The following is a 26,037-nucleotide window of genomic DNA, read 5'->3' on the forward strand; positions in this document are numbered from 1 at the left end:
CTAATAAAATCTTGCATTATTTATCACCACATACTTAGATGAAAAACTACAATCAAGATCAGCAAAGAAGAAAATCACCTTGGGCAGCTCAGCGGGGGGGGGGGGACACATCCTCGAAGGGGGAAAACTGCTCCTACAGGGCCATGGGGGCTGTAACCTCAAACATGGTGTTGACCATCTCAGTAGTGGCCGTGAGCGTATCTGGGGTCGGCTCGGTGGTGGCCTTCATCTTCTTGGATCTCTCTGTCTCGTGGGGATTAGCCTCTTGCGTTTGCTCCAACATCCGCAGATCTTTGCCTGGTTCTCCTTGGTCCGTCATGAAACTGACAAATAGGAGATAACTGAAAGCAAAACACAATCGCATTGACAATGAAACAGAAAAGAGAGTGAGGATTGGTTACTTCTTTGCAAAAGTTTTTTTAATAACATATACCAACATCACGGATCCGCTTACCTTCCTTTCGTTCAGAGAGAAGAACAATGGCAGAAGCGAGTGTTAGCTTTCTTGAAGACGGTCAGGGAAAGAAGGGGATTCAGCGAAGAGTGAAATGATGGTTGCTTCATCCATCCAACTTAGACTGTGGGAGGTGGGTTTTTGTGATATGAGGGCTTGTTACTGCCACGCTACGACTGGGGTCACTCCGCCTTCTAATTTGGTGGATGCCATTTGGGCCCGCGTGCTGCATGGCCCGCATGTCGGTGAAAGTAAAACGATAGTCAGTAGCGAGAGACGTTTCGATGACCGAGGAGGTGCCAGAACAACGGTAGTGTATCCACTGTACTAGTAGTAATTGTTTTTTTGGGTAGATGTACAATGTCTCCACTGTACTAGTAGTAATTGTTTCTCTGGGCCGAAGACAAAAGAGCCCATCCACCCTAAATAATAAAATCAATTCAAAAGCCCATATATTTACTTAATGAGAGGCGCTCCCCAAAACACCCCCCCCCCCCAAAGAACCTGGGTGCTCTTCTTCCTCCTCACTCCCACCCACCTCACGTCAGATCGCTCCACTCGTACCCCCAAATTCCTCACCTCACTCCTACAGAAAACCCCAGCTCCCCTTCTTCCTCACTACTACAGAAAACCCCAGCTCCGCTTCTTCTTCACTCGCACTACAACTAGGCTCGTCATTCGTTACTCTGCTCAAATCCGTGAGCTCGATGCGACGCCCGTAAGGAAAATGGAATCGTCTGACCCCAGAACCAAGAAGATGAGGCTCCCGCCAGCAATGATGCATGTTGTAGATCCTGCTCCCGGCAGCGGGGGGAGAAGCGGCGAGGGCCAGCCCTCTAGATCTGAGGAACCCGAAGAATCTCGAGCGGACCTCATCAGCAATCTCATGGACGCCATCCTTGGGGATATCATCTCCCTTCTCCCCACCAAGGATGGCTGCCGCACCCAAGTACTCGCATGTCGGTGGCGCCCTCTATGGTGCGCCGCGCCTCTTAATCTCGATTGTCAAGGCCTATCTCTATTTAATGATTTTGAACTCCCCGGAGCCATCATCTCCTCCCACCAAGGCTCTGTTCAAGGCATCTGCATCCCGGCATGCTACCAATGCATGCCTTGCACGGTGGACACCTGGCTAAAATCCCCTGATTTCACAAAACTACAACTGCTTGAGTTATACTATTCCCCCAGAAATCACATACCACATAACTGTTAGGACCGAGAGTATACCGACCAGAGGGGGGTGAATGGGAGATTCAAAAATTCTTTCGAATGTTTTGAAACTGATCCCAATCACGGCAGCGGAATAATGGAAAGAAGAAAATGAACTAAATCAATCTTCATCTTCAGAAGCATATTCCTCGATGAAAGAAGTGATAACAGTACGAGCTTGGGAAATCACAGGTTTAACTACGATGAGAGTAAGGCAACATGCAAACAGATGCAGTAGAATGAGACACAACATGGTACACACAGAGAAGTAAAACTATAGTGAGATATCACATATGTACCGAGGAATATGACATTGACGAATGAAAACAAGTGATGAGAATGAAACGTTAAGAACACAAAGATATCCAAGATTGACAACAGAAAGGAACAATGCGAAAGGGAAATACAACAGATGATAATGATTAGATAAACTATCGACAAAGAGCATGAAAGTAAATTGCTAAAAGAATTGCAGTAAAGTAGACTGAACCAGTGGTGCTCGATGGTGACAGAGAGATTTTGTAGACTAGTTCACCCTTCTGCCAAAGGGCTACGTCTGGTTGGAGGGGATGTGACTTAACACGGAAGATAAACTCTCTTCACCCTTATTCTCCTTCAACTCGAAGCTAATCAGACTCTAGTTGATGTCACTCATGGTAGATCCTTGTCGACGATCTCCAAACCTTTGGTCGACCTTCGAAACCACAATCACTCTTGGTTGCTGAAGATCTAGCTCGGTGAACACAACAGCTCTTCAACACTCAAGCGGAAACCTATCGGTCTAGAGAGTGCGCAGCTCTCATGAGTAACATGTACAAGAACTCTAACTCAGAATTGTTGTGATGCTAAACCACTGTCTAAGTTTGGGCTCTTTATTTTTCTCTCGGTGGATCTTACACTCAAATCACTCGGAGAGAGGTTGCTCAAATCAATCTTCTCAGAAATCTCAAGCGGAGTAGCCAACGGACAATGTTGGAGTGGGGTGGCTATTTATAGCCGCAACCTTCCCTGATGGGAAATGACCAAATTGGACATCGAGAGCAGCCAATGGCTGAACGACACGAGTCCAACAGTCAGATTTGAGCACAACGGTAACATTGCTTGCCGAGAAAGTAATGCTAACTCCTCGGTTTGAGACAAATCTCTCGCAACAAAGAAGATCACGGTCTCTGGCAAGTATTTGCTCGGAACACAAAGAGATTTCTCTCGCAACTTTCATAGGTTCTGGCTAAGCATCACAGCGGATCTAAGCTTCGAGAACGTATACCCCTCTTAATAGTATGGAGGACCTATGACTCAAATAAATAGAAGAACAATGAAATGAATACTACATCTTCACTTTGTCTTCGACTTCCATTTGCCGCAGTCAATTTCTTCGGACGGCCATACCGAAACATATGCTTCGCTTCAGCAGTAAACTCTCGAGGGGTTAATTCCTTCACATCAATCTTCTCATCTCTATGACTTCAACAAATATAGCTCGTTCTTCTCTGGAACGTAGATGTACTTCGCTGAAGTTCCTCAAACTTGGCACCGGAGACAACATTCTATTCGGTTCTGTATGGACTGTTTCTGTCAACATTCTCGAAAACAAAGGTAGGTAGATATTGCACCAACAATCTCCCCCTTTTTGGATGATTGTTGGCAAAACAGATCACATCGAAGGATAGATAATGAATGGAATGTATTGCGAAGGATAATAAATGACGAGAGATAGTTACGAAGATAAAACACGCTCCCCCTGAAGGTATGCATCAGGGCATAAAATAAACCATAGGGTAGCGATGTAATTCTTCGTATGAGTGACGTTGATTTATAATTTCATCCTTGACTTCTTTCAATGCACTCGACGGTGTCTGAGGTAATTCTTGTCACACAATCTTCAAACTGAATTAGATATAATGAATACATTGAAATGCTTTGTGACGAAGGATAAGTCATGAAGGTTTTCTCAGAGCACAATTTGAATCCACACGAGAGAAGAGTTTCCTGCAAGTTAAATGATCGAGAATGTATGGAGCAAGATAAATATGAGAATATTTCACATAGTGGATAAGCTTTAGAGGTGGTTTTCCTGCAATAGATATGATACGAAGGATATATGCGAGGAAAAACACTTTGTCAGTCATAAAGATATTTTTCAAGACTTAAAAGAAATTTAGGCTAGGACTGAATTTCTTCTCCTGTAAGGTTAGATAATCGAAGAATAATAATTATAGCATATCCAACCATAATAATTAAAGTTAATCTAGTACACAATGTACTTCTCCCCATTTGTGTCTTCACTCGATGATTTCCTGTCATTCTTGTAGTGCAAACACTTTCCCTACACGATAGATAAATAACGAGGATAATCATTGCAAGGGTACCTGCAAACAGATAGTTCAAAGGAAATAACATTGCAGGGGGGGGTTATTAACATTACATGGCGACCGAGTATTTCATCACCACAGGCGGTGCGTTGGGTTCATCAAGCAAATTGTTCGAGGGAAAACCAAAATGTTTGAGTGCGAAAGCCGAAAAGCAAATGGCGAATAAAAACACCCTGCAAAACCCCCGTTCATCTATCACTTGATGTACTTCTCCCCCTTTTTGTGAACAAGTGTCAAAAAGGAAAGAGATAACATACGAGGAACTACTCTTTCGGTGTATCCTCAGAATCAGAATTAAAACCACTCGACGAATCAGAATCCGCAGAGCGAGGAATGGTCGACGCAGAAGCAGGAATAGCAGCATGGGCTCTGGAGGAACCGGTGGGATGAGCATCTGGCTTGTATATGAGTGCTCCAGCTGTGTCTTCAGTTTCATCATCATGTCCGACAAACAGCAGGTTAGTTGATGCAGAACGATCAGGGAGCACAGGAGTTTGCCTTCGGATACGTGGAACATCAAGTAAATCCAGGTAGTCATAATCCTTCGTGATGCCTTTGGCAGCCAGCTGCTTTCAAGAATAATGCTGTCGTAGAAGAGTCCAGGAGCGCTTCTTTGCCTCCTTCTCATGTAGAAGGGTTTGGCGAGCATAATTGTGGAGCAAGTTCAGCTCCGTCATCAACTCCAGCTTTTCTTTGCGATCGAGCTTGATGTGGCTCTCCAATGCTTGCTGTGTGCGAATGCAAATTTCATACAGATTTTCATTCTAAGGGATTTCAACCTTGGCTTTCTTAACCTTCGGAGCAGAATCAGGAGCAGACACAGTGGCAGCAGCATCAATAGGTGCCTTCCCTTTTCCAATATCCTTCGCCATACGGAGAGTGTCACGTACTAGTGGCATGAAAACTTTTGGAATGTAAGCCTAGAAGAATTTCTCATTAGTGAACTGCTCAATTGCATACATAATTCATGGGGCATATGGCTTCAGTGATTGCGGGCTGTCAGCAGCACAGGCCAAGTTGCGAATGAAAAGATCTGGAATATCAAACAGAATTCCTTGAGAGATGGCCAGAAGAGCATTTCCTATGATGCCATTGATAGAACTCGGTCTGTTCGTTGGCGTGAGAGAATTGCATAGGATATGAAACATCACTTTGTTGTCGTGTGCTTAACTATTTGTGTCTGGGATGCTCAAGTTTGACATATACTTGTATGAGATGGCTTAAATTTTATGTGTATACAAATATTGTGATAGATATTGGCAAAAAATTTAGGGGCCAACATGTCCAATTTTCTTGGGTAACCAATGATCTGGTAGAAGCCACTATTGTACTTAAGTATACATACAAATAGATATGTGCAAAGATGGGGTATCAACGTTGAGAGGAATTGAAAACCCGTCTTATTTAGCGAGGACAAAACGATTGAATATGAGAAAGTTGAGGTGATTGGAGTACATATTTGCAAAGGGGTTTTCATAAAATGTCCATTAAGTGGCCTGGGATGTCACCACTAGAATCTGCACTATCCATGTTAAATCCGACGGCCCAGGACGATTTTTTCCATTTTTCTACCACAAGCCTGTTTTTTATCGTAGTTGCTCCCCTTTCTTGCCTTCCATTTCTGCGGGCCCAGGGACGAGGCAGGGTGGTCCCGGCTGAAACGTTCCACTACACGGCGGGTACTTTAGCTACTTGTGTGCACTAAATTCCGCACCCTCCTCGTGGCTGTCCGATCATCGTGTCGCATCCACCGTTACCGCACCGCACCGCACCATTCAGTCGCCCCGCTTCCTTTCTTTTTTTCTTTTTCTCGCGGATGCATTCAGTCGCCCCGCTTGCCGTTGCAGCCTGCCAGCCACCGATCTGGGCGCGACAGTGCGCGCCGCGCAATAACTCGGGCCTTCATTTCTCAGGCGACCGGGCATTCATTGGCCTGCTGCCGGATCTGATCGGCCGCTCTGTCTGTATCCTGCTCTGAACAACCTGGCACCGGCAGTCCTCCTCTCCCGGCTTTATTGGGTACAGTGTCTCCAATCCAGTCCACAGTGCCCTGCCCGCTGGCTCGCCCGCTCACGGTTCGCTTTGGGTACGCGCCCGCGGCCCGCGGTGCTACGTTGCTGGCACCGGGAGTGCCGGATTCGGTGAATGCCTTCCGCGTCCCCAAAGTTTTTCGATTTTTCTCCCACTCTCCCAGGGTAGCAACGAATACGCTTACGTCCTAGTACGCGTGTATGCTTATGCGTGCTGCCAAAATAAAAAGAGTACGTACTGGTCTATACGCATATGGGCAAGAAAGGTTGGCCAGCTTCTTTTGCTTTTTTGATTCAAGGTTGGCCAGTTCAACGTGGTGAACTACATCGTACTACTAGTCGAGACCTCGAGTGTATCGAGCTTGTCTAGCCCCGATATTCAATGTGAATTAATTAGGGCTAATGCTGATAGATACTGTAAGCCAAGCCATGACTTTGGAATAATACTTCACTATGTAGTATTCCCTCCGTTCGAAAAGGTTTGTCCCTTAAATGGATGTATCTAGCACCAAGTTAATGCTAAATACATCTATTCATTTGAGAGACAAAATTGTGACAAGCTTTTTCGGACGGAGCTCAAATGGATGTATCTAGCACTAACTTAGTGCTAGATACATCCATTTGAAGACAAGTTTTTTCAGATGGAGGAAATAATACTCCTACTACGACGGGGCAAATGATAGTTTGTCTAGGCTTCTTGCTAGATAGGCCGTCTTGTTTAGTTGTTTTTGTCAAACGCACGTATATGTGTACTTTTATTATCCGGAACGAGACATTTTCTATATGTGTGTTTCGTATGCATGCAGGCGATGGTTTGTTCTAAGCGAACATATTACTAGCATGTTTTCTAATGATTAATAAGGAGTCCTGAAAGAAGAGAAATATGGTGCAATTTTTTTTTGCCAAAATGGAGAAACTTGGTGAGTGTATCTACACATTGGTGCAGAACGTGCATGCTACGTTGGAGCAAGCATCATATCCGTCTTAAATTTTGGGGGAACACACATCTATATACTCACATAAGCTGTCTCCATAGGGCTGACGGAAATCCTTCAGTATTCTCGATGACTATACTTGCATTCTTGGTAGTTTGTAGTATGATCCACCTAATTTTAACATTCTGTTGTCCTGTGATGAAAATTTGTCTTATTTGTGACAATTTGAGGAAGAGAGGGATGGCCAAACCTCTGGAGTGTGTTCATTTGCAAAGAGATTGAATTTGTGTTTCACCTCTTCTTTGAATGCATTGTTGCTAAACACTTTTGGTGTGGTATTGAAACTTTGTTTCATGTTCAGATAGTAGATTTTGATCTAAAAAATTGTGGTTATGCAAGAAAAGACATATGCATCTCAATGTAGTTATTTCTGCAATCATGTGGGGGGCGTGGAACTTTCAAAATGCTTTTGTCTTTAATAGAACTACTTGGTTGTCTATGAAACAGGTGATGGGAGTGGTCTCCAGGTACCCGAGGAACTGGCCAAAATGACTCCCAGAGTTAAACTGGAGTGGTGAAGGACTTCCGGGAATGGTTGTGGGCGCAACTGAAAGCACTGTTCATGTTGGAGTCGGACTGAACAACTGCAAAAACTGGCTGGGCCATATGTCATGGAAAGAAGCAGTTGGGGGAGGGGGGGCAGCGTATGGAGGAAGAACGTCGCTGGAATATGAGAAGATGCATCCTGAAGAGGCGGATTCCATCCATGTGGTGTTCTCGGGCTACTGCTGGTCGCTTGGAGTGCAAAATATAGATGTGTGTTGATCGCATAAAACTTGTAATAAAAAGCTTGTCTGGGTAGTAGCTAGTCCTGGGCAAAAAGATGATTGTTTTTAGTCTTTTTTATCAGGAGTTTCTGTGTGTGGGTCTGTTTGGCCCAGAGGTAGTTAGGTTGTCGCTTTTTGGTGTGAGTTTGGGTTGTGTAAGGAGATACTGTGGTTTCATGGTTTCTTCCTATGGAATGGAACCGGGGGTGAGCCCCTTCTCATCGATTTTTTTGTCTTATCTTCCTGTTGGCCAAATTAGGTCCTCTTGTGAGTGTGAAAAAACAGGCACAGTAGGATGAGTGGCTCCACGAGAGAGAAAAATCCGTTGAGTTTATAACAAACAAATTTGATACTCCCTTCGGTTGGGTATATAAGTCGGGCACAATTTTTTAGGTTTTCTATTCGACTAATAAAACATTGTAGTGTGTCATACAAAAATACACTTAGAAACTTCATACAACGACAGATTTAAAGATATATAAAATTTGGGACACGACACAATTGTTTAGGTAGTCAAATTCAAGGCCTAAAACACGTGCCCAACTTATAAACCCAACTAGAGGATGTAGTGGCAATCGGTCATGGTAGGGAGATTTGGAATGTTTGGTGCACTACGAGAGCTAATGATCTGGGTTGTCCTAGGTCGTAACAGTAGTTGCCAAAAATTATTACAAGATAATGTGGCAACAGTTGTTTGGTTGGCACCGAGCCCCATAATTATATTCAAGGGGGTATTCTTCTGCGAAATACCCAGATCTATTGTAACATTTCACCGAAGGTAGAAAGCACCCCAAACATAATGAAAATTATAACCACTATCGCTGGCAGAATGAGTCGCGACGCGTCGTTGTCGCTTCTTCCATACCAGAGCTAGCCCGACTTTTTCAGTGATAGCCATAAAGTCTTTGTGCACGTGCGGCATGTCCCAAAGGACTAGCGCCCTGGAGCCATAGTCATCATCGTTGAGCCCTTAAATTGATCTAAAGCGCTAGACACCAGACTTTGTCGTTGCGCATGCACGAAAAGAAACCCTAACTTTGCCGCCAAAGGAGAAGGCATGAATCTACGTTAGAGCTCCAAGGCACGGGGATTCTTGTCCCAATCACCAGCCGGTAGAGTGACAGGTATAGGAGATGAGAGTCCATGGGCTGGCTGGCGGAGCTTGAAGGGGAGGAGAACTTTCCCCTAGCCACCTTTGTGTCATGGGAGGGAGTGTTAATGGTAGGCTAGTAGAGGAGGATTAGGTTCATAATTTTGAACCTGTAAGATTTTGCTCATAGGTGTAGCATTATGGGGGTTGCTGGTGTTTATGTTTTTCAGGTTTTCTTTTATATGTCAAGTTTTAGCAACTTACCCTATATTTCCTTTGGTGTCATTTGGCATCGAATACGTTGACGGTGTGATTGGTCATGGCAAGGAGATTTTGAATGCTTGGTGCACCATGAGAGCCAATGATCTGGGTTAACCTATGTCATAATAGTAGCCGTTGAGCTTATTTTTGAGTGGTAGGGGTTGCTTGTGTTGATATCCCATTAGTATTTTCTTAGACCAAGTTATGGTATCTCATCATTTTTCCCTCTAGTGACATTTTGGCGCCACAAGGCTTTCATATTGTGATCGGTCATGGCAAGGAGATTTTGAATGCTTGGCGTACCATGAGAACCAATGGTCTAGGCTTTCTTGGGTCGTAATAGTAAACGAGTTTCATTTGGTGGGTGGGAAGTGGAGTTTCTCATGCTGACGCTTCTTTAGTTTTCTTCCTTAGGTCAAGTTATGGCAGCTAATATCTTTTTGCCATTGGTGCCATTTTGGCATCGATCGTAAGGCTTTGATAGTGTGACCGGTCATGGCAAGAAGATTTTAAATGCTTGGTGCACCATGAGAGCCAAGCATCTATGTTGTCCTACGTCGCAGTAGTAGACGAGTTCCATTTTTTTGGGGGTGGGGGTGGGGTGGGGGTGCTTGTGTTGAAGTTTCTTTAGTTCCATTTTGACGTGGATTACATGATACAAATTTGACAACGCTTGACCACTTGAATACCATGGACAAGGATGGTATAGCTCGTGTCCACGCACTGTTATCGAATGGAAAGCAAGATAAATAATGTACCGACATTCCAACTTTTTTTAAAGGAGGATACACCCTCATTTCAATACCAATGTTGTACATACTTATTGACTAACTACCGATTTTCGCTTGCCCCACCAAAAGAACAAAAGAAAAGAAAAACACTGACTCCCACTTGGGCATAATTTCATGAGTTCGTTATTACGATATGAACGAGGAACCCTTGAATGTGATGTGCCTTTTGAAGATTAAATAAAAGGCACACAATGCATATAAAATTCTACCTAAAGTACTGAAATTACGAGGCACTACAGAGAAGCATCTCTTGGAATGTATGTGTGCATATACGACATGCTTACACCGTGATTGCCACCCAAAGCTCAATCAAACAAAGATATGCTTCGGATTACAATGAGTTCAATCAATTATTCTATGATAAAGGCCTAAAGTTGAAATAGTCAAGTGTAATGCCCATGACTTCGTATATTGCTTCAATCGTATACTACCTCCATTTCTTAATATAAAAGTTTTGACACTTCAAATATTTAGGAACAAAGGAATTAGTGACTAATGCTTAGTTTGAAAAACGTTTTTATATTATGGGCCAGAGTGAGTAGTACTGAGTTTGCTCATCACTTTTCTAATTTTTTTTTTGCTTATCACCGGCGTACGCCACTACCACAATGTTTTGTCGATACCGTTCGTATCTATCCAATTCTTCTTCTCACTTGGACGTTACCCAACAGCCGCAAGTTTCCTGTTGCTTCGGACCGCCAATTCAAGAAAGCAAAGGGTGTTCTGTAGGAAGATACCTTCCCAAGGTTTCCACGCCATCACACACACACATATACACGCGGCTCGCGAGCTCGCTTCAGAAAAAACCAAATCCTCTATTCCTGCATCGCCCGCATCTGTTCGTCCCCCTCTGCGGCGGCGGTGGCGGTGGCGACGATGGGGCTCGAGATGGAGCCGATGGCGGCGGCGATCGGCGTCTCGGTGCCCGTGCTCCGCTTCCTGCTCTGCTTCGCGGCCACCATACCCACGGGCCTCCTCTGGCGCGCCGTGCCGAGCGCCACGGGGCGGCACCTCTACGCGGGGCTCAGCGGCGCCGCGCTCTCCTACCTGTCCTTCGGGGCCACCTCCAACCTCCTCTTCGTCGGGCCCATGGCGCTCGGTTACCTCTCCATGCTCCTCTGCCGTCGCCGAGCTGGCCTCGTCACCTTCCTCGGCGCATTCGGCTTCCTCATCGCATGGTGAAACCCTCCCTTCCATCCTTGTCTACTGGGGTCATATATACCGATGCTTAGTTTCGGGTGAATCATGAATGTTGGATTCATGGGTTTTCACGCCTTCATTTTGGGTAGAACAGGGCAGGCAATGTACAGCTAACAGCAGCTTGTTCGACTAGGAAACCAGAGGAATTGTAAGCGGATCTGCAGATGTGGCCGAGCCAGAGCTTTGGGTCATCACAGGGTTAAACAGTAGTTTATTCTATTGGAAAACCACGGGAATCGTAAGTGGGCATGGAGCTTTTGATGCTTCTGATATGGTTGGAACCGCAGCATGGACGATTTCATGTTGGAGCTGATTGAAATGATTTTCAACTTTTCTCTGTCTAGCCACGTGGTGCTATTTATGATTAATAGTTTCAAGGTGAAAATGAGATCTTGTATTATCTCAGGATGAATTTTCTTCTATGCTTGCAAAATTTTGGACGTCTGATCTCGTAAAGATTGCAATGAATACATATAATGTGATTGTTGAGATTTTACCTAAGTACCTTAGCAGTTCCTATTGGAGAATTTATTGGTTGTGTGCTCATGAAGCATCAGGGCACCACTTGTTAGTCACGTGAATCAGTTTTTTCTTCTCTTGAAATGTTAAGTCTGTTTTGGCGGTACTATGATGCGATTTATGATCTGTCACACTGAGGGGTTGAATTAATATGACCTATGTTTACTTGGAAAGAAATTAAGGGAAGGGAGAAAATATTTCCCATCCAAATATCCCTGACAAAGACTCCATCCAGATAATGGATGCTGTTTGGTTCACTTAGAAGTTATTTATTCTATCTGGAGCCATCCAAACCCACATAAATTTTCAACAACTTAATTAATATTCAGGCACACCATCTCTGAAGATGATTATTCCATAACCAACACACAGGCTTGACATTAGTGATGTTTTATTCACCTTGAAAACTTATAGTTGAGTATTTAAAACTGACTCAATGAAGTATGAATGCAGGCATTGCCGTATTCCTGTTCATTATCATTGACATCGATGTTCTGTTCCATAAGGCTCTGACTGAAATTTACTGTAAATAGAAAGGTGCAGCTATTCTTTTATTTCCTAGTTACTAGTGTGAATCAGTGACAACGAATGTTGAGTGGTAATTCTAGTTACGTTCTCGTCAATATTGATGCCCCCTCACCATCCTCTTCAACTTCATTCTCTCGTATGGTGCAGTTAATTTTTGTGTTCACTACCTAGAAGTTTAAATTAGCGGCCACAAGTGTCTGAGTAGTCATTCTAATTTGGTTCCTGTTTCATTCCCTACTGAAACAAACAAGTTACGGATTATATCAATTTGCCCATCTTTCACATGGAGTAAAGTATCCACTTTGTCTACATAGCCTGTGTTGGACCAGGCACCCATATAGATTATCTAGATCCAAAATCATGACCTTTAAAATACGCTAATCACACACTCATTCTTTCCATTTGTAGAAACTCTTTATTTGGCAACTGTTGTATATCATCGAGACAACATAAAAATAACAAACACTTAACAATAGGTCTAGTTCAACAGGCAGCCATTGTGGTAGCAAACTTTCTTCACTTAGCTGTTGAAGATAATGGTGCGTCTGTTTAATTCTTTAAATGTGTAATTGATTCAAAAATAATAATAATCCACGGATGCAATCCGGTCGTTCATTCGTAATGTTGCAATGTAATATTAATATAGACAAAAGGCTTGTGTATTCTAAACATAAAATGTTTCCCACCTGCTAGCACTAGCACCGTCATTCTGCTAGATCAAATTATGCTAATACCAGCAGGCTTCCTTGGGGACATGTCAATCTCTTTATCCCACACCATAAGCTAGTTTTAGAGCACTATTGGATAGGAAGTCCATCAGAAGCGGACTAAGAAGAAAGCTTATTCGAAAAAAGGGCAGTAGATTCTACCGCCATGCACTACTGAGAAGATTAGCCGCAAAGCACCAAAATCCTAAGTATCTTCTCGACATGATCAACGCCTGTCTTCTTTTTGTTGGTTCTGCTACAATACCAACTGTGGCACTAATATTTTTGGTTGTTGCAGTCACTTGCCTGTTTCATCTGTGGTATCCTAAGTCTTTTCTCTTCTCCGAATTTCTGCTCTTTAACGAATGGCTATGAGTCCTGGTCTCGCCTATGTGATATTTTTCTAGCGTTTTCCCTTTTTACACGAACATAGGTATTAGCCAACTTATTCCGAGCACTATTCGTTTTAATGTTCAAACCAGCTTTGACACGTAGTCTACATACATGAAGGATAAAGTGGTTATATATTGTCGGCTAGTTCTTCGCTATTCAATATTGTGTTTGCTACTGTTTCCTTTTTGGCCCCATAAGAAGGGTGCCCTTCTATTCCATATGCAAAATTTTGAAGTGGAATGAACCAGCTACCTAAGTTGGAGACTCAAGAAGTAAATTATTTTTAGCCATGGACAGTGGTGCGTGGGAGTTAGCTATCTACGTGCCAGAACCATGACTTGGTTTCGATGTCTTATGGGTTTCAACTCTAGTCTAACCCAACTTGTTACTTTAGGCCAATTTGTTATGATGGATAAGCTGGCGAACAATTTGGTGCTGAATTTTACAATTTTACACTGTGGATGTATTTAAGTTTACCCTCATACTACATACAAATTAACAAATCAGAGTTACTTACATATTTTCTTTTTGTTGTATAGTCATGTCTACTACATGAGTGGGGACGCGTGGAAGGAGGGAGGCATCGACGCAACTGGTATTGTATAATGTTTTATTGTTGCTTGTGCTTATTTAAAGTTAAACTAGTGTTCACCATGCAATTTTTGAGTGCGCTTCCGACTTACATATATGGAACATGTTCAAGTTATAAGATATATTTTAAGAATTTTGAACCCCTAATATTATCTCATGACATTTTACCATTTTTTCTTGTGTGGTCCTTGTAGCTAACAGTGTTTTTTTGGGATATTGTTTAGTAGTCAAAATGACACCTTCTACTGAGGGACAGGTGTACCGCCCCTCTTATAAATCTAACAGTAGTGAAATAATTGGACATAGGTTATATTCAGGGAGTAACATAATCGAGTGTATGCAGGTACAAAATAAACCTTGTAGGCCAAACCTCAGCTCTTACTTGTGGTCAACCCTCTGCGAATAACATCAAGCCATGTCCCTGTGCCTTCTCATAATTCCCTTTTTTGGTTGCAATGCAGGTGCTTTGATGGTTTTAACGTTGAAAGTCATTTCATGCTCAATGAACTACAGTGATGGTCTCTTGAAGGAAGAAGAGGGTCTACGTGATGCTCAGAAGAAGTATCGCTTGGCTAAGTTGCCTTCTCTAGTCGAATATTTTGGTTACTGCCTCTGCTGTGGCAGCCACTTTGCTGGACCAGTATATGAGATGAAAGATTACCTTGAATGGACTGAAAGGAAAGGAGTAAGTAGCCTTTGTCTACTTTGGGTAGGTTTATGCCATGTTTTGCTTCATCCTGATTTTGTATGATCTATAACAGATATGGGCCAGCTCAACTCCTTCACCATTATTACCTACTCTGCGTGCTCTAGTTCAGGCTGGAATATGCATGGGGTTATATTTGTATCTGTCACCTATGTTTCCGCTTTCACGATTTAGTGAACCTCTATATTATGAATGGGGTTTCTGGCACCGGCTCTTCTTTCAATACATGTCAGGATTTACTGCTCGTTGGAAATACTACTTTATATGGTCAATCTCAGAAGCTGCAATTATTATATCTGGCCTGGGTTTCACTGGTTGGTCTGATTCTTCTCCCCCAAAAGCCAAATGGGATCGTGCTATAAATGTTGATATTCTGGGCGTCGAGTTAGCTGGAAGTGCAGCTCAACTGCCACTTAAGTGGAATATTCAAGTGAGCACATGGCTAAGATACTGTAAGTTCTATATCTTGATATTCCAGTAGACCATCATTGTTATTAACTTGCTTTGTTGGATAATATAATGCTTTCTCATCAAATTTTGGTGTTCTCTGTATAAACTAGAAAGCACAATATGAAAGCAGATTGAGGGTCCTTTACGCATCACATAGCATCTATTTTGCTTACCAGTTACCACTATTAAGATCTGTGCAATCTAAGACTTGGAGAACAAGGAAGCACTATCTTTAATTCTGTATTTATTAATTTCTCTAAAAGGTTCAGTATTTTTCTGTGTCTCTACTATGAAAAATTAGTTGATAGTACATAATGCGAGGTTTTGGGGGTCTGTAAATTAATTTTGTTGACCACTTGATGATTTTTTGGAACCTTTTGGTTGCCTGTTTTTGTAGTGTGGATGAGAGAAGCATGTATGCCTGTAATTCATGATCTTTAGCTGATTTCAAAAACCTGTACATGTACATTATGCACTCATGTATTAGTAGTAATTTGTCTCATCATTGACTCCTTGAGAAATGATCATCTGCTTGAAGTTTATCTTTGTGCTAAGTATGGTATGCACCAAGCAGTTTGTTTTCGTGCAAATGCCATAATTGGAGCAATCAGCGATGCACTTTGGTTATACCTATATAATGTATTGAATGCCATACATTCAAGCTATGCTGTTATCAGTTGCATGAGCCATTGCTCCACTATTTTTTTCAGATGTGTATGAGAGGTTAATTCAGAAAGGGAAGAAGCCTGGTTTCCTTCAGTTGTTGGGTACACAGACAGTCAGTGCTATCTGGCATGTGAGTTTTTCTTCCCCTCTTATCATTTAATAGTTCCTGTTCACCGTATATCGGACTTGTCATGTAGCAGAGCATCCTGAAATTTGTTGGACAAACAGTAGCTAAATGAAACTAGAATGCTCTAGGCCCCGCTTGGAATGGGGGTAATTTTATACACCTGTATTTATTCTACAGGTGTAAGTTACAGGTCAACACTTAAGATCAGCCTGAAATGAAAACGACCAGAGGAGGTCCGTATCTTATACCGGCCAGAAAACGAGCGGAAACGCTAATCCAAACAGGGCCCTAGTGGGAATTTAGAGCTGCTATTGTCCTGGTAGTGGAACCTTAGTACCTGCCTTTAGAATGGAGGCACTATGGGTCATTGCAAACTCGAGTTTTCCCCATGATAATAACTGGCTTCACTTGTGACATATTAATAACCTTTTTCCTCAGCAAGCTGTTGCTTGTGATGATTGATACTTAGCCAATCCAGCAAGCTGTGGCTTGTGATGATTGATACTTGGCCAAATTTCATATTACTTGGTTTTTGTCCATTGGTCTGATTTTTTACCGTTCTACAGGGACTGTATCCAGGATATATGATTTTCTTTGTTCAGTCGGCGTTGATGATAAATGGTTCAAAAGGTAGCTCAATCCCTCCCTTTCCTGACATTTCTGAGGTGTACTTGATTGAAAGCCGTGTGAGCTTGTAATTCTGATTTGGCTTCCTTTTTTTATGCAGTTATATACAGATGGCAACAAGCTGTGAGCAATTCAGGCTTCCGCACTATCCTGTCTTTACTAAATTGTGCATACACCATGATGGTGCTTAATTACTCATGCATTGGCTTCCAGGTTAGTTTCATGCCCCTGAATCTGGCTATACTTTACCCTGTAGAAACTGAAAACGCAATCTGATCAGATCGCTTGTCTGTTAACCAATAATCTGTGCACCTAAATTTCTCCCTTTGTTTTATTAATTTCTTATCTTTGATGATTATTATGCATATACGGTTTTGCAAGTATCATTTAGGTTTCACTTGACCAAAATGATATTAATCGAACTGTAGCAAAGCCAGGTTGCTTCCCAAACTTAGTTTAGACAACTTAGATCTGCAAGTGTTTTAGTTTCGTAGCAACGTTTCCATTTGGATCATGATGTGCCACCAGAATATCTGAAGATTCTAGAATGAGAGAAATGTTTATTTTCCCATTACAAGCGCTCAGTTTGCTGAATTGCCATTGAACAAACGTACTTTGGTTATTCGCCACTGCACAAACACAACTTCTTGCCAATATGCCATCGCTGTTACCCTTCTGTTAATTTTAGTGTGCTTCTGTTAAATCTCAAATATCTGTCACTATTTTGTCTGAATCCCCAAACTTCCCTGGCTTAAAGAGAAAAGAAAATGGCTTACCTATTCAGCGCCTGCTCCTGCACGCACACACCTGTTTCTTCTTGTTTCTCTCCCCCATGGACGCACCAGTAGAGGAGATGATGGCAGGGCAGCTTCCGGCAGGCCTTCGCCCGCTCCTCCCGACGAGTCCACCCAGCTACCATTCTGATGTCTACCCTGACTCCTCTCCCCGCCCCCTCCCAAATTACAGAAAACCTAGAGGGGAGGCTGTGGATAACTGCAAGACCTCGGTGACAGCCTTCCCGTGATCCCATACGCAACAGGCAAGGAGGACTACTTGGTGGCGGCAGGCACCCCTTGTGGCCCTCACAGAGAGAGCCAGCGACGAGGTTGACATGGGTCCGTGGTCCCTGGATGCAATTAGGATACTGAAGGCGAGGTAGAAGAGGAACGAGGCAACGATGGTGTTGTACTTGCCCCAGCAGCTGTCAGCGAGGAAGGTGCCAAGGAGGGGGACATTGAAGGTGGTTCTGTTCCAGGTGTCGGCAAGCAGGGGTTCCGTGGAGCACGGTTCCGAGCTAGACCACCAGATTCAGTTCGACTCCATAACAGGCGATCCTCTCCAGCAAACTCCAAACCTGCAGTCAGTCGCTGATATGAATGGTGTCGTTCCTAGATGCTAGATGGAGAGGAATCAATGGAATGGGTCGTCGTTGGTTAATTGTGTAGAACGATGACAGGGCCTGTCCAAATGAACCGTTGTCATCATCATCACAGCAGTTGAGGACGAAGGAGATTATAATGCTTTGTCTGATTCGAGTTTGGCCATCTGCTGACATTGCCAGCTCCGTGAGCTAAAACTAGCAGCGAGCAAGTCAATCACCGAAGCTTGCGTCTATCCACACCCATAACTAGTAGTGTATTACTAATCCAGCTCACCTTATAACTTACATGCCTATCTACTTTGTTTCCTTCTACCGTTATGGCATATTGGCAATAAGTTGTGCTTGTGTGATGGCAAATAAGCAAAGCACACTTGTTCAATGGCAATCCAGCAAACCGAGCGCGAGTATTGAGCACTAGAGCTACTAGAGCATTACTAGTACAATTAATGTTTTTTGTGCAGAAAGAAAGACGTGGGTTAAATTCCTAACATTCTTTTGTTCCTCCACAGTAGCTTCGAACCTACTCTAGTATGTGGAACATATGCCTTTGTCAATCATCTTCCACATAAAACATACTAACATTTACAATGCTCTATGCTTTTGTTTTCCTCAAGGTACTGAGCTTCCAGGAGACCTTAGCATCCTACAAGAGCGTGTATTATGTTGGCACAATCGTTCCTATTCTATGCGTCTTGCTGGGCTATGTTATCAAGCCCGCGAGACCTGTGAAGCCGAAGGCTCACAAGGCAGAGTGAGGAACAGAGCGAATTGATCTTTACATAGATGAGTTACGAAGCTTCAATGATGATTATGTCAAGATAGTTTTCAGTTTACTTCCATCTTTGTGAAACAATATCAAATTTAGCCAAAAGGATAATGTGGTGGCTCCATTGTAATTGACCAATCATTAGAAACCTGTTGTTTCGTCGGGCTGATCACCCATTTGTTTTACCACACATGCAACACATGATTTTTGGCCCTAAGCTGTATGTTATTCATTTACCTTTTCTGCTTGGCTCTATTCAAACTGATGTATATTTTCGCACCTTCCCATTGGCTCTGTATGGAGGTGTGAACGCTATTGCTGGTTCATAGTCGTGTTGCATCGTGCCGGGTCGGTAGCAGCTGGAGCTCCTAGAACAAACATTCGTCTTTTGACTATCTGCAGCACTCACTTTGAACGCAGTTTTGGTGCGATGGCGGCTGAAGCTGAGGCCGGGATCACAAGAAAGACAGACCTTGGTCATAGACAACGAATGAGTTGGAATGTATCTGACGCGTCTTTCTGCTCGGGTCATATAAATGGTGCTATAGCGGCGTGAATCTATGGGTGCTCCGGTCCGGTCCAAGTCCGACTTGCTGATTGATTGATATGCAGTGGCGGTGGTTCTGGCGCTGCTGGCCTCTCTCATGTTTGTCCAATTGTAATTGTGCCGGGGCCACGGCAAGTGCATAGTACATGCATGCATGGCCTGAAAGTGCCCGCTTGGTGCTCTGCTCTTCTGACGCGACCACCAGAGGGCGGGCAGCGTAGTGTGCTACAGTGCTATGCAGGAAAAGGGTCAGTGATGCGACGTAGCGTGGCGTTGATCAGGTCGTGGCCACGACTGCTGGCTGCCCTGGTCGGGTTCCAGTTGCAATCATGGTGATGATCTGATCCCGCACTCGTTCTGGTGCGGCATCACGAGCGGCGCATGCTCCGCAGTAGTAGTACGGCAGGAAATCTCCCTTTTCCCATAGCAGACCAGAGAAGCAGCCGCTTCTTTAAAAAATGCATGATTTTTATTTTGAGCCCTGACCGTAGAACAATCATTCTACGGTATTTTCATTAATATAAAATAAGATTACAAAGTACAAAACTATGTTACAAAAAAATGCATGAATTTTGCTGCAGAAAGAGGTCGTTTAGCTGCTACCACGTTCAAAGGAATTTTTTTACTTGTAGCTAATATATGTAAATATATTCTGTCTCGAATACATGGAAGACAGAGCGCAGCCCATCTTGCCCTTCAATTGCTTTGGTCGCGCTACTGTTGCGTTACGCCCATGAATTCAAAGTCCGCGGCCCCGGTTGAGCACCTTGAAGAAAGCCTCTTCCGCGCATGTCAAAACCAGCATTGCTCTCGTCTGCTTGCTGTTGCGCCACGAGCCGTCCCGCGCACGCGCTCGCTTGTGTAGCAGGAGTCGTCTTCCACTCGGGCACCCGTTGCAGCGTGGCGTGGGCATGGGACATACCACCACCGATCGGCCTTGCTGGTGACCCCGGAGACTAGCTTGGACGTGCAGAGCGCACGCCAGTACACAGGACAGTTTCGTCATACTACTAGCAATCAATCGGCTGTCGTGGCCTGCCGGGCGGACGACACGAGGCTACGAGAGGGGTGTATAGCGGGCAGCCTGAGCTTCGCAGCGTGCGTGCGTGCCTATAAACGTTGCTGACAAAAGAAAAATGTCACTATATGCGCGCGTGCTACGGAGGAGTGGCTGCCAGTTTCAGTTTGTCATCAATCAGCAGTCAGTTCACTGTGGGTTGTGCGTGCGTCTACCAGCTTTAACTATAGCTTGGGGCAACGCTAGCTACATGCCATGCATATGCCAAATGCCAGAGTCCAGAGCGTTTGTTACCCGACTGCCAGCAGCGGTCCCGTAAAATGAGTCAAATCCATCACGCGCGCGCACTCGCGCCGCGCTGTGCAGCGGAGCCCCATGCGAGTACGTCAGGTGGCGTCGACGACGGCGACCCCGTTCGTTTGGCGACTGTTGGAGATGGAACCACCGTACGCGCGCCCGCCATGCCCCTCCTGGACGTGCAGAGGACTCACCAATTCTTGCGCCGCATCCGTTGCACTTGCGCTGATCGGGTCCCCCGGCCTGCCCCTGCCGCACCGGACGTCGGGTTACGAGCCGGCACGCTTGCGTTCGGATGCGCTTTCCGTGGTCGAGGCTCCTCCCTCGCCTGTTTTGGCCTCTCGCGCCGTTCAGGGGTCAGTAGCGTATACGTGGTAGGACTAGGGTTCCTACCGGCTCTACTCTTTAGATTATAAGGGCAGAACAATAGAGGTTGAGGGCGAGGACGCGAGCTCCGTTGCGTCGGCACCGTCGCGAGGAAGGAGGAGGGCGGCGGCGGTTAGGGCTGGAGGCGGCTAGGGTTCCGGCTCCTCTGGGAGCCGGGCAATAGGGATAGAAAATATCTTTATTGCTTAATTCCAAAAAGAGTCTTGCAGCCTATTTTTATAACCTAGATAATTTGCATAAGAATTAACCTAAGATAACTTGTGGGCTAAGATTGCCCTGTGGGCCTAGCTAAACCGGCCATAACACTTCTCCCCGCCTGCACAAACAGCTCGTCCTCGAGCTGTAAGGTGGGGAAGCGCTTGCGGAATTCCTCGAGGCGATCAACCAGCGTCAAACACCTTCTCGACAGCTGGGGCGGCCAGGTCGGCGGCGACGGCGTCCTCCGGAATGTAGTTTGCAACATCCAGGTAGAAGAGTCGCGGGCACGCGTGGCCGGGCGTGTAGGGCTCGTCGCAGTTGAAGCACAACCCTTGGCGGCGACGCTCGAGTATCTCGGCTGAGGTGAGCTGGCGGAACGGGCGCTCCGCGGTCGCGGCGAGGGGTGCCGCAGAAGCCTGCGCAGGCCGACCCTGCGCGGAATCCGGCCCGGGTAGCGACCCAGCGGTCCGGGACGGTGATTCCTGCTGGATGGCCACCGCGCGGCGCTCGAACACGCGGGCGTAGTACATGGCCGACTGGAGATCCTGGGGTCCCCGAAGCTCCACGTCCACATGGATGTGATCCGGAAGTCCACCGACAAAGAGGTCGGCTCGCTGCTGCGCCGTTACGCCCGTCGCATGGCACGCCAAGGCTTGGAAGCGGTCGGCGAAGTCCTGCACCGTAGAGGTGAAGGGAAGGTGGCCGAGCTCCGACAGGCGGTTCCCGTGAACCGGGGGCCCAAAGCGGAGGAGGCAGAGCTCGCGGAAGCGCTCCCAAGAAGGCATGGCACCCTCGTCCTGCTCGAGAGCGTAGTACCACGTCTGTGCCGCGCCGCGGAGGTGATAAGAGGCAAGCCAGGTCCGCTCCGAAGCGAGTGTGCGCTGCCCGCGAAAGAACTGGCCGCACTAGTTGAGCCAGTTGAGGGGGTCCTCCGTGCCGTCATAAGTGGCGAAGTCGATCTTGGCGAACCGCGGCGGTGCCTGGGAGGGAACGCCGTGTCGAGCTGGCTCGGAGGTGCGGAGCAGCGAGGAGGGTGGTGCTTGGTCGGAGTACTCCGGGTAGGGACCCGCGGAACCGGAGGGCCCCCCGAACTGCGGAAACGGAGTCGGCTGTTCGGGGGCTGTGGTGTAGACCGGCGATGGCGAAGACCCAGCCGCCCACGCTGGAAGTGGCGACGGGGAGGGCGCGAACCGGACCTGATGAATCGGGAGGCCGGTCGGCGAGGGTGCCCCCGAGCTAGGCAGGGGTGGCGCCGATGGTTGTAGCGTCGGCGGCGGAGGGTGGGCGGTGGCGTCGGTGGCCGCGGGGGACGGTGGCTGCAAGTATCACAGAGGGGCCGCGACCGGCGTGGTCCCGCCGAAGTGTCCCGCCCGGGACGGTTGCAGCGGCAGCCCGGTGCAAGCCGGCGCGGTTGTCCCCGAGCTGATCAAGGACGGTGAGGGCGCGGAGAACGGCTGCGGCGGTCCGGTGGCCGCCGCCTGCGGCATCTGCTGTAGCGGCCAGGGGGCCGCTGATGGCGTCGGCGCGAAGGGCCAGAGGGGCGCCGCGGCAGCCGGAGGGCCGCCCGGTGGAGCTGCCTGGAACGGCAGCATCAGGGGAGCGCCGTACGGAGAAACACCCTGGAGCGGCCACGACGTGTGGCCGTAGGCGGCAACGGGCGCCGTCGGCAGGGGCATGTAGGGCCCGGCCGCGTACTGCTGCTGCTGCAGGTGGAGGCTCTGGACGGCGGTCACGAGATCCCGCAGGGTGGCCGTGACCTGCTCCGGTGTGAAGACGGCGGACGGCGGTGGCGCGGAGGGGACCGGGGAGGGCGGCGCGGAGGGGCCCGGTGGAGACGTGGCCCGCCAACGCGGTTATCCCGGCGGCGGACGTCATCGGCGCGGTGAGGGGCGGCGCCGTCGTCATCGGAGCGGTGGAGCCGCTGGACAACGTCGGCGATGGTGGTGGCTGCGACATGATCCGAACTTGGTCTCTGATATCAAATTGGTAGGACTAGGGTTCCTACCGGCTCTACTCCTTAGGTTATAAGGGCAGAACAGCAGAGGTTGAAGGCGAGGACGCGAGCTCCGACGCGTCGGCGCCGTCGCGAGGAAGGAGGAGGGCGGCGGCGGTTAGGGCTGGAGGCGGCTAGGGTTCCAGCTCCTCTGGGAGCCGGGCAATAGGGATAGAAAATATCTTTATTGCTTAATTTCAAAAAGAGTTTTATAGCTTATATTTATGAGACAATATCAAGTGGAAACCACGTATTCAGTGGAATGCTGGAAGCCTCAGCCTAGCCCGTTGGATGCTATTTGTATGGACCAGATAGAATCATAACTGCTATGCTCTATTTGCACAAAAACGCCCGCAACCAGGGATGCTATTTTACGGGTACACCCTCAGGTCTAACAAGTAATCACAGCGTACATCCTTGCCCCTTATTTCCACTTTTTTATCAGCCAAGTAGGATTTGTAAGCCATGCGCTGTGCCTATACTTCAGCACACATACGTTTCGATTTAAATTGAAAAACTAGCTCAATGGATACCAAAACTGTACCAACAAAATCACATTTGGGAAACCAAAAGAACAGACAGTCAATGCCCCAGATCAGACAACAGAAAACTGAAGGAAGCTAATTTTAATATAGTCTACTAGTATCAGAATTCACTTGCAGTAATGGATGCATCGCTTCAACAACACATACATTAGTTAAGGCAAATGTTCCAACCGCATTATGCTAGGGAATTTTGTTACAAGATAGACACATCACTAACTGAACAGCCATAGTAAATCTCACACTTATACATCAAACATTGAGCACACAACTCGAGTACACAACAACAGTCTTTTTTTTGGGTTGGAATCTGCATAGATCTTTACTGCCACCAGCAAACCTGAAAAATAAGAGTTGAACTTTTTTATACATAATACACTAAAACGAGTTTAACAACAATCTATGCAAATAGATACAGTAGTGCATGCCATCTTTATTAGCAAAAAAAGAACATAATTATTTTTCAAACCAGCTCATTTCTTATTTCCCATCGTACTACACAAATAATTATGCATACAACAAAAAGTTAATTTGGAGGACGGGTGCATTGAAGCCCGATATTTGGAATAGTGTCAAAATTCTATTTTGAAGTTTCAAAATGTTCTGAAAACAAATCAACATGGTTATATGGATGTATATTACACATGTGTAAATTTTGATGCTGAAATAAGTAACCATGTGAGTTACACAAAAATGACAAAATCGTTTTTTTTGGAAAGATGAACTGAGCATGCATTATTAACTATTTGAAAATCACCATTTTGTCATTTTTCTATAGCTCACAGGTTTATTTGTTTCGTCACCAAACTTTACACAACTGTAATATACATCCATATGATCACGTAGAATTGTTTTCGAGTTTTTTTGGAACTTTAAATGTGATTTTAAAAGTATTTAAAATAAGGTCCTTGAATAATTAATCTAGTAGCAATGGCAAACACATACATTAATCAAGGATTTTTCTCTCACTCACTCACACTACTAGCACCACACACACAATAATTAATCTACAAAATTTGCAGCAGCGCGTATAAGCCCTACACACCGCTCGAGTTTTCTCTTTGATAACTTCCATCTAAACACAATTTTCAATTCAGATACGTATCATCATCTAAATTCCATCTAGACAGTAGGGGTAGCAGTTTATAGATAAATAACAATTTTCATAGACAGCAGAGCATGCCATGGTTACACAGAGCACACACGCCAGGCAGCAAGCCAGCAACACATGAATAGTCATAGATGTGTACTATAACAGTAACACACAATAATTATGAGCAAATGAATTATACCTCGCAATTTCTTCAAGACCAAAATCTGGACAGTACGACTCAGGGGAAATCAGCAGCTGTAGGCAAGATGCCACTACCTCGTTTCCTCTACTTCCTTCAAATGATGTGCTGATCTTGGAGGAGACAGCCCAATGAGCCACGTCCTTGTCCCCTCCTCTGTTTGCTTGGCAAACCTAGCCCAATCTAGAGAAGAGGGAACTACTAGATGAGCCACGGGACAAAGAAGCACCGGGCCAAAGCACAGAAGACGAACACTACAGATGGTCATACCTTGGGATTAGATCTAGTATGACATCGATGGGGAATGCTCGGAGGACCGGCACTGTTGGCCGGAGACGAATCAGAAGCGCCGCTCGCTGGCCCTGCCCGGAACGCCGCTCGCCGGCCCTGCCCGAAACGCTCGGAGACTCGCACGCTTGGCCGGACACAACCACCGGAGAGGAATTAACCGCGCCGCTCGCCCCTCGCCCCTCGCCAGCCTAGCGCGGAACGAGGGGGTCCTGCCGGAGGGAAGCATCATCTCCCAACAGGTCTCCTAAGGGCATCTACAATGATAGACGCTTGCAAAGACGCTAACAGTGAAAAGAATAAATACCGAATTAAAAAAAAGTGCCTAAGCGCCCTACGTTACAACGGCAGGCGCTAACTACATGCGTTAAATTGAACTACCCGGGCGCTTCGCGTGGGAAGAAAAACAAGGAAGCGCCCGGCGCATGGCCGTGCGTCGATGCTACACAGAACGCTGGGATTCCAGTGATAACTGCCCAATCAACCAGGAATCTGATCCTGGCGCCCATGCTAAGCATCGGGCGTTGTACATGCCCTAACCCTAGCGAAAGAATTTCGAATCTGGATGATTGATTTTTCCTTTCGAATCGGGATGATACCTCCATGGGGAAAGGCACGGGACGGCTCAGCCGCCATGGGATGTTTCTGTACCTAAGTTACAGGATTCTTTCGGGGTTCAATTTGCAAATTGTACCTCTTTCCATCTCACAGAGTACGCATCCAATCCAACGGCACACGTTTGGGTTTCCATGTTTCCTCTGAATGTATGGTTTCCACTAGATATGTTCTCTATATTTATAACCTAGATAACTTGCATAAGAATTAACCTAAAATAACTTATGGGC

The 26,037-nt window shown here is 45.9% G+C and overlaps 1 protein-coding gene and 1 long non-coding RNA gene across 2 annotated transcripts; one reads left to right on the forward strand and one right to left on the reverse strand.

The window, feature by feature from the left end:
- Positions 1-10,725: 10,725 nt before the first annotated feature.
- On the forward strand, positions 10,726-18,871 carry LOC109745146 (lysophospholipid acyltransferase 1). Its single transcript, XM_020304288.4, has 8 exons — positions 10,726-11,147; positions 13,856-13,911; positions 14,369-14,592; positions 14,669-15,065; positions 15,774-15,859; positions 16,423-16,486; positions 16,584-16,696; positions 18,479-18,871. Exons 1-8 carry the CDS (start codon positions 10,846-10,848, stop codon positions 18,617-18,619), a joined length of 1,383 nt encoding a protein of 460 aa, XP_020159877.1. The 5' UTR covers positions 10,726-10,845; the 3' UTR covers positions 18,620-18,871.
- Positions 18,872-23,681: 4,810 nt separating this feature from the next.
- LOC109745159 (uncharacterized) lies at positions 23,682-25,808 on the reverse strand. The gene is made up of 3 exons (XR_002228466.4): positions 25,175-25,808; positions 24,905-25,087; positions 23,682-23,952 (listed from the first exon to the last, which is right to left on the reverse strand). It is a non-coding gene; the product is annotated as an uncharacterized lncRNA (long non-coding RNA).
- Positions 25,809-26,037: the final 229 nt, after the last annotated feature.

Source organism: Aegilops tauschii, chromosome 6 (genome assembly GCF_002575655.3).
Source record: "Aegilops tauschii subsp. strangulata cultivar AL8/78 chromosome 6, Aet v6.0, whole genome shotgun sequence".
NCBI classification, from domain to species: Eukaryota; Viridiplantae; Streptophyta; class Magnoliopsida; order Poales; family Poaceae; genus Aegilops; species Aegilops tauschii.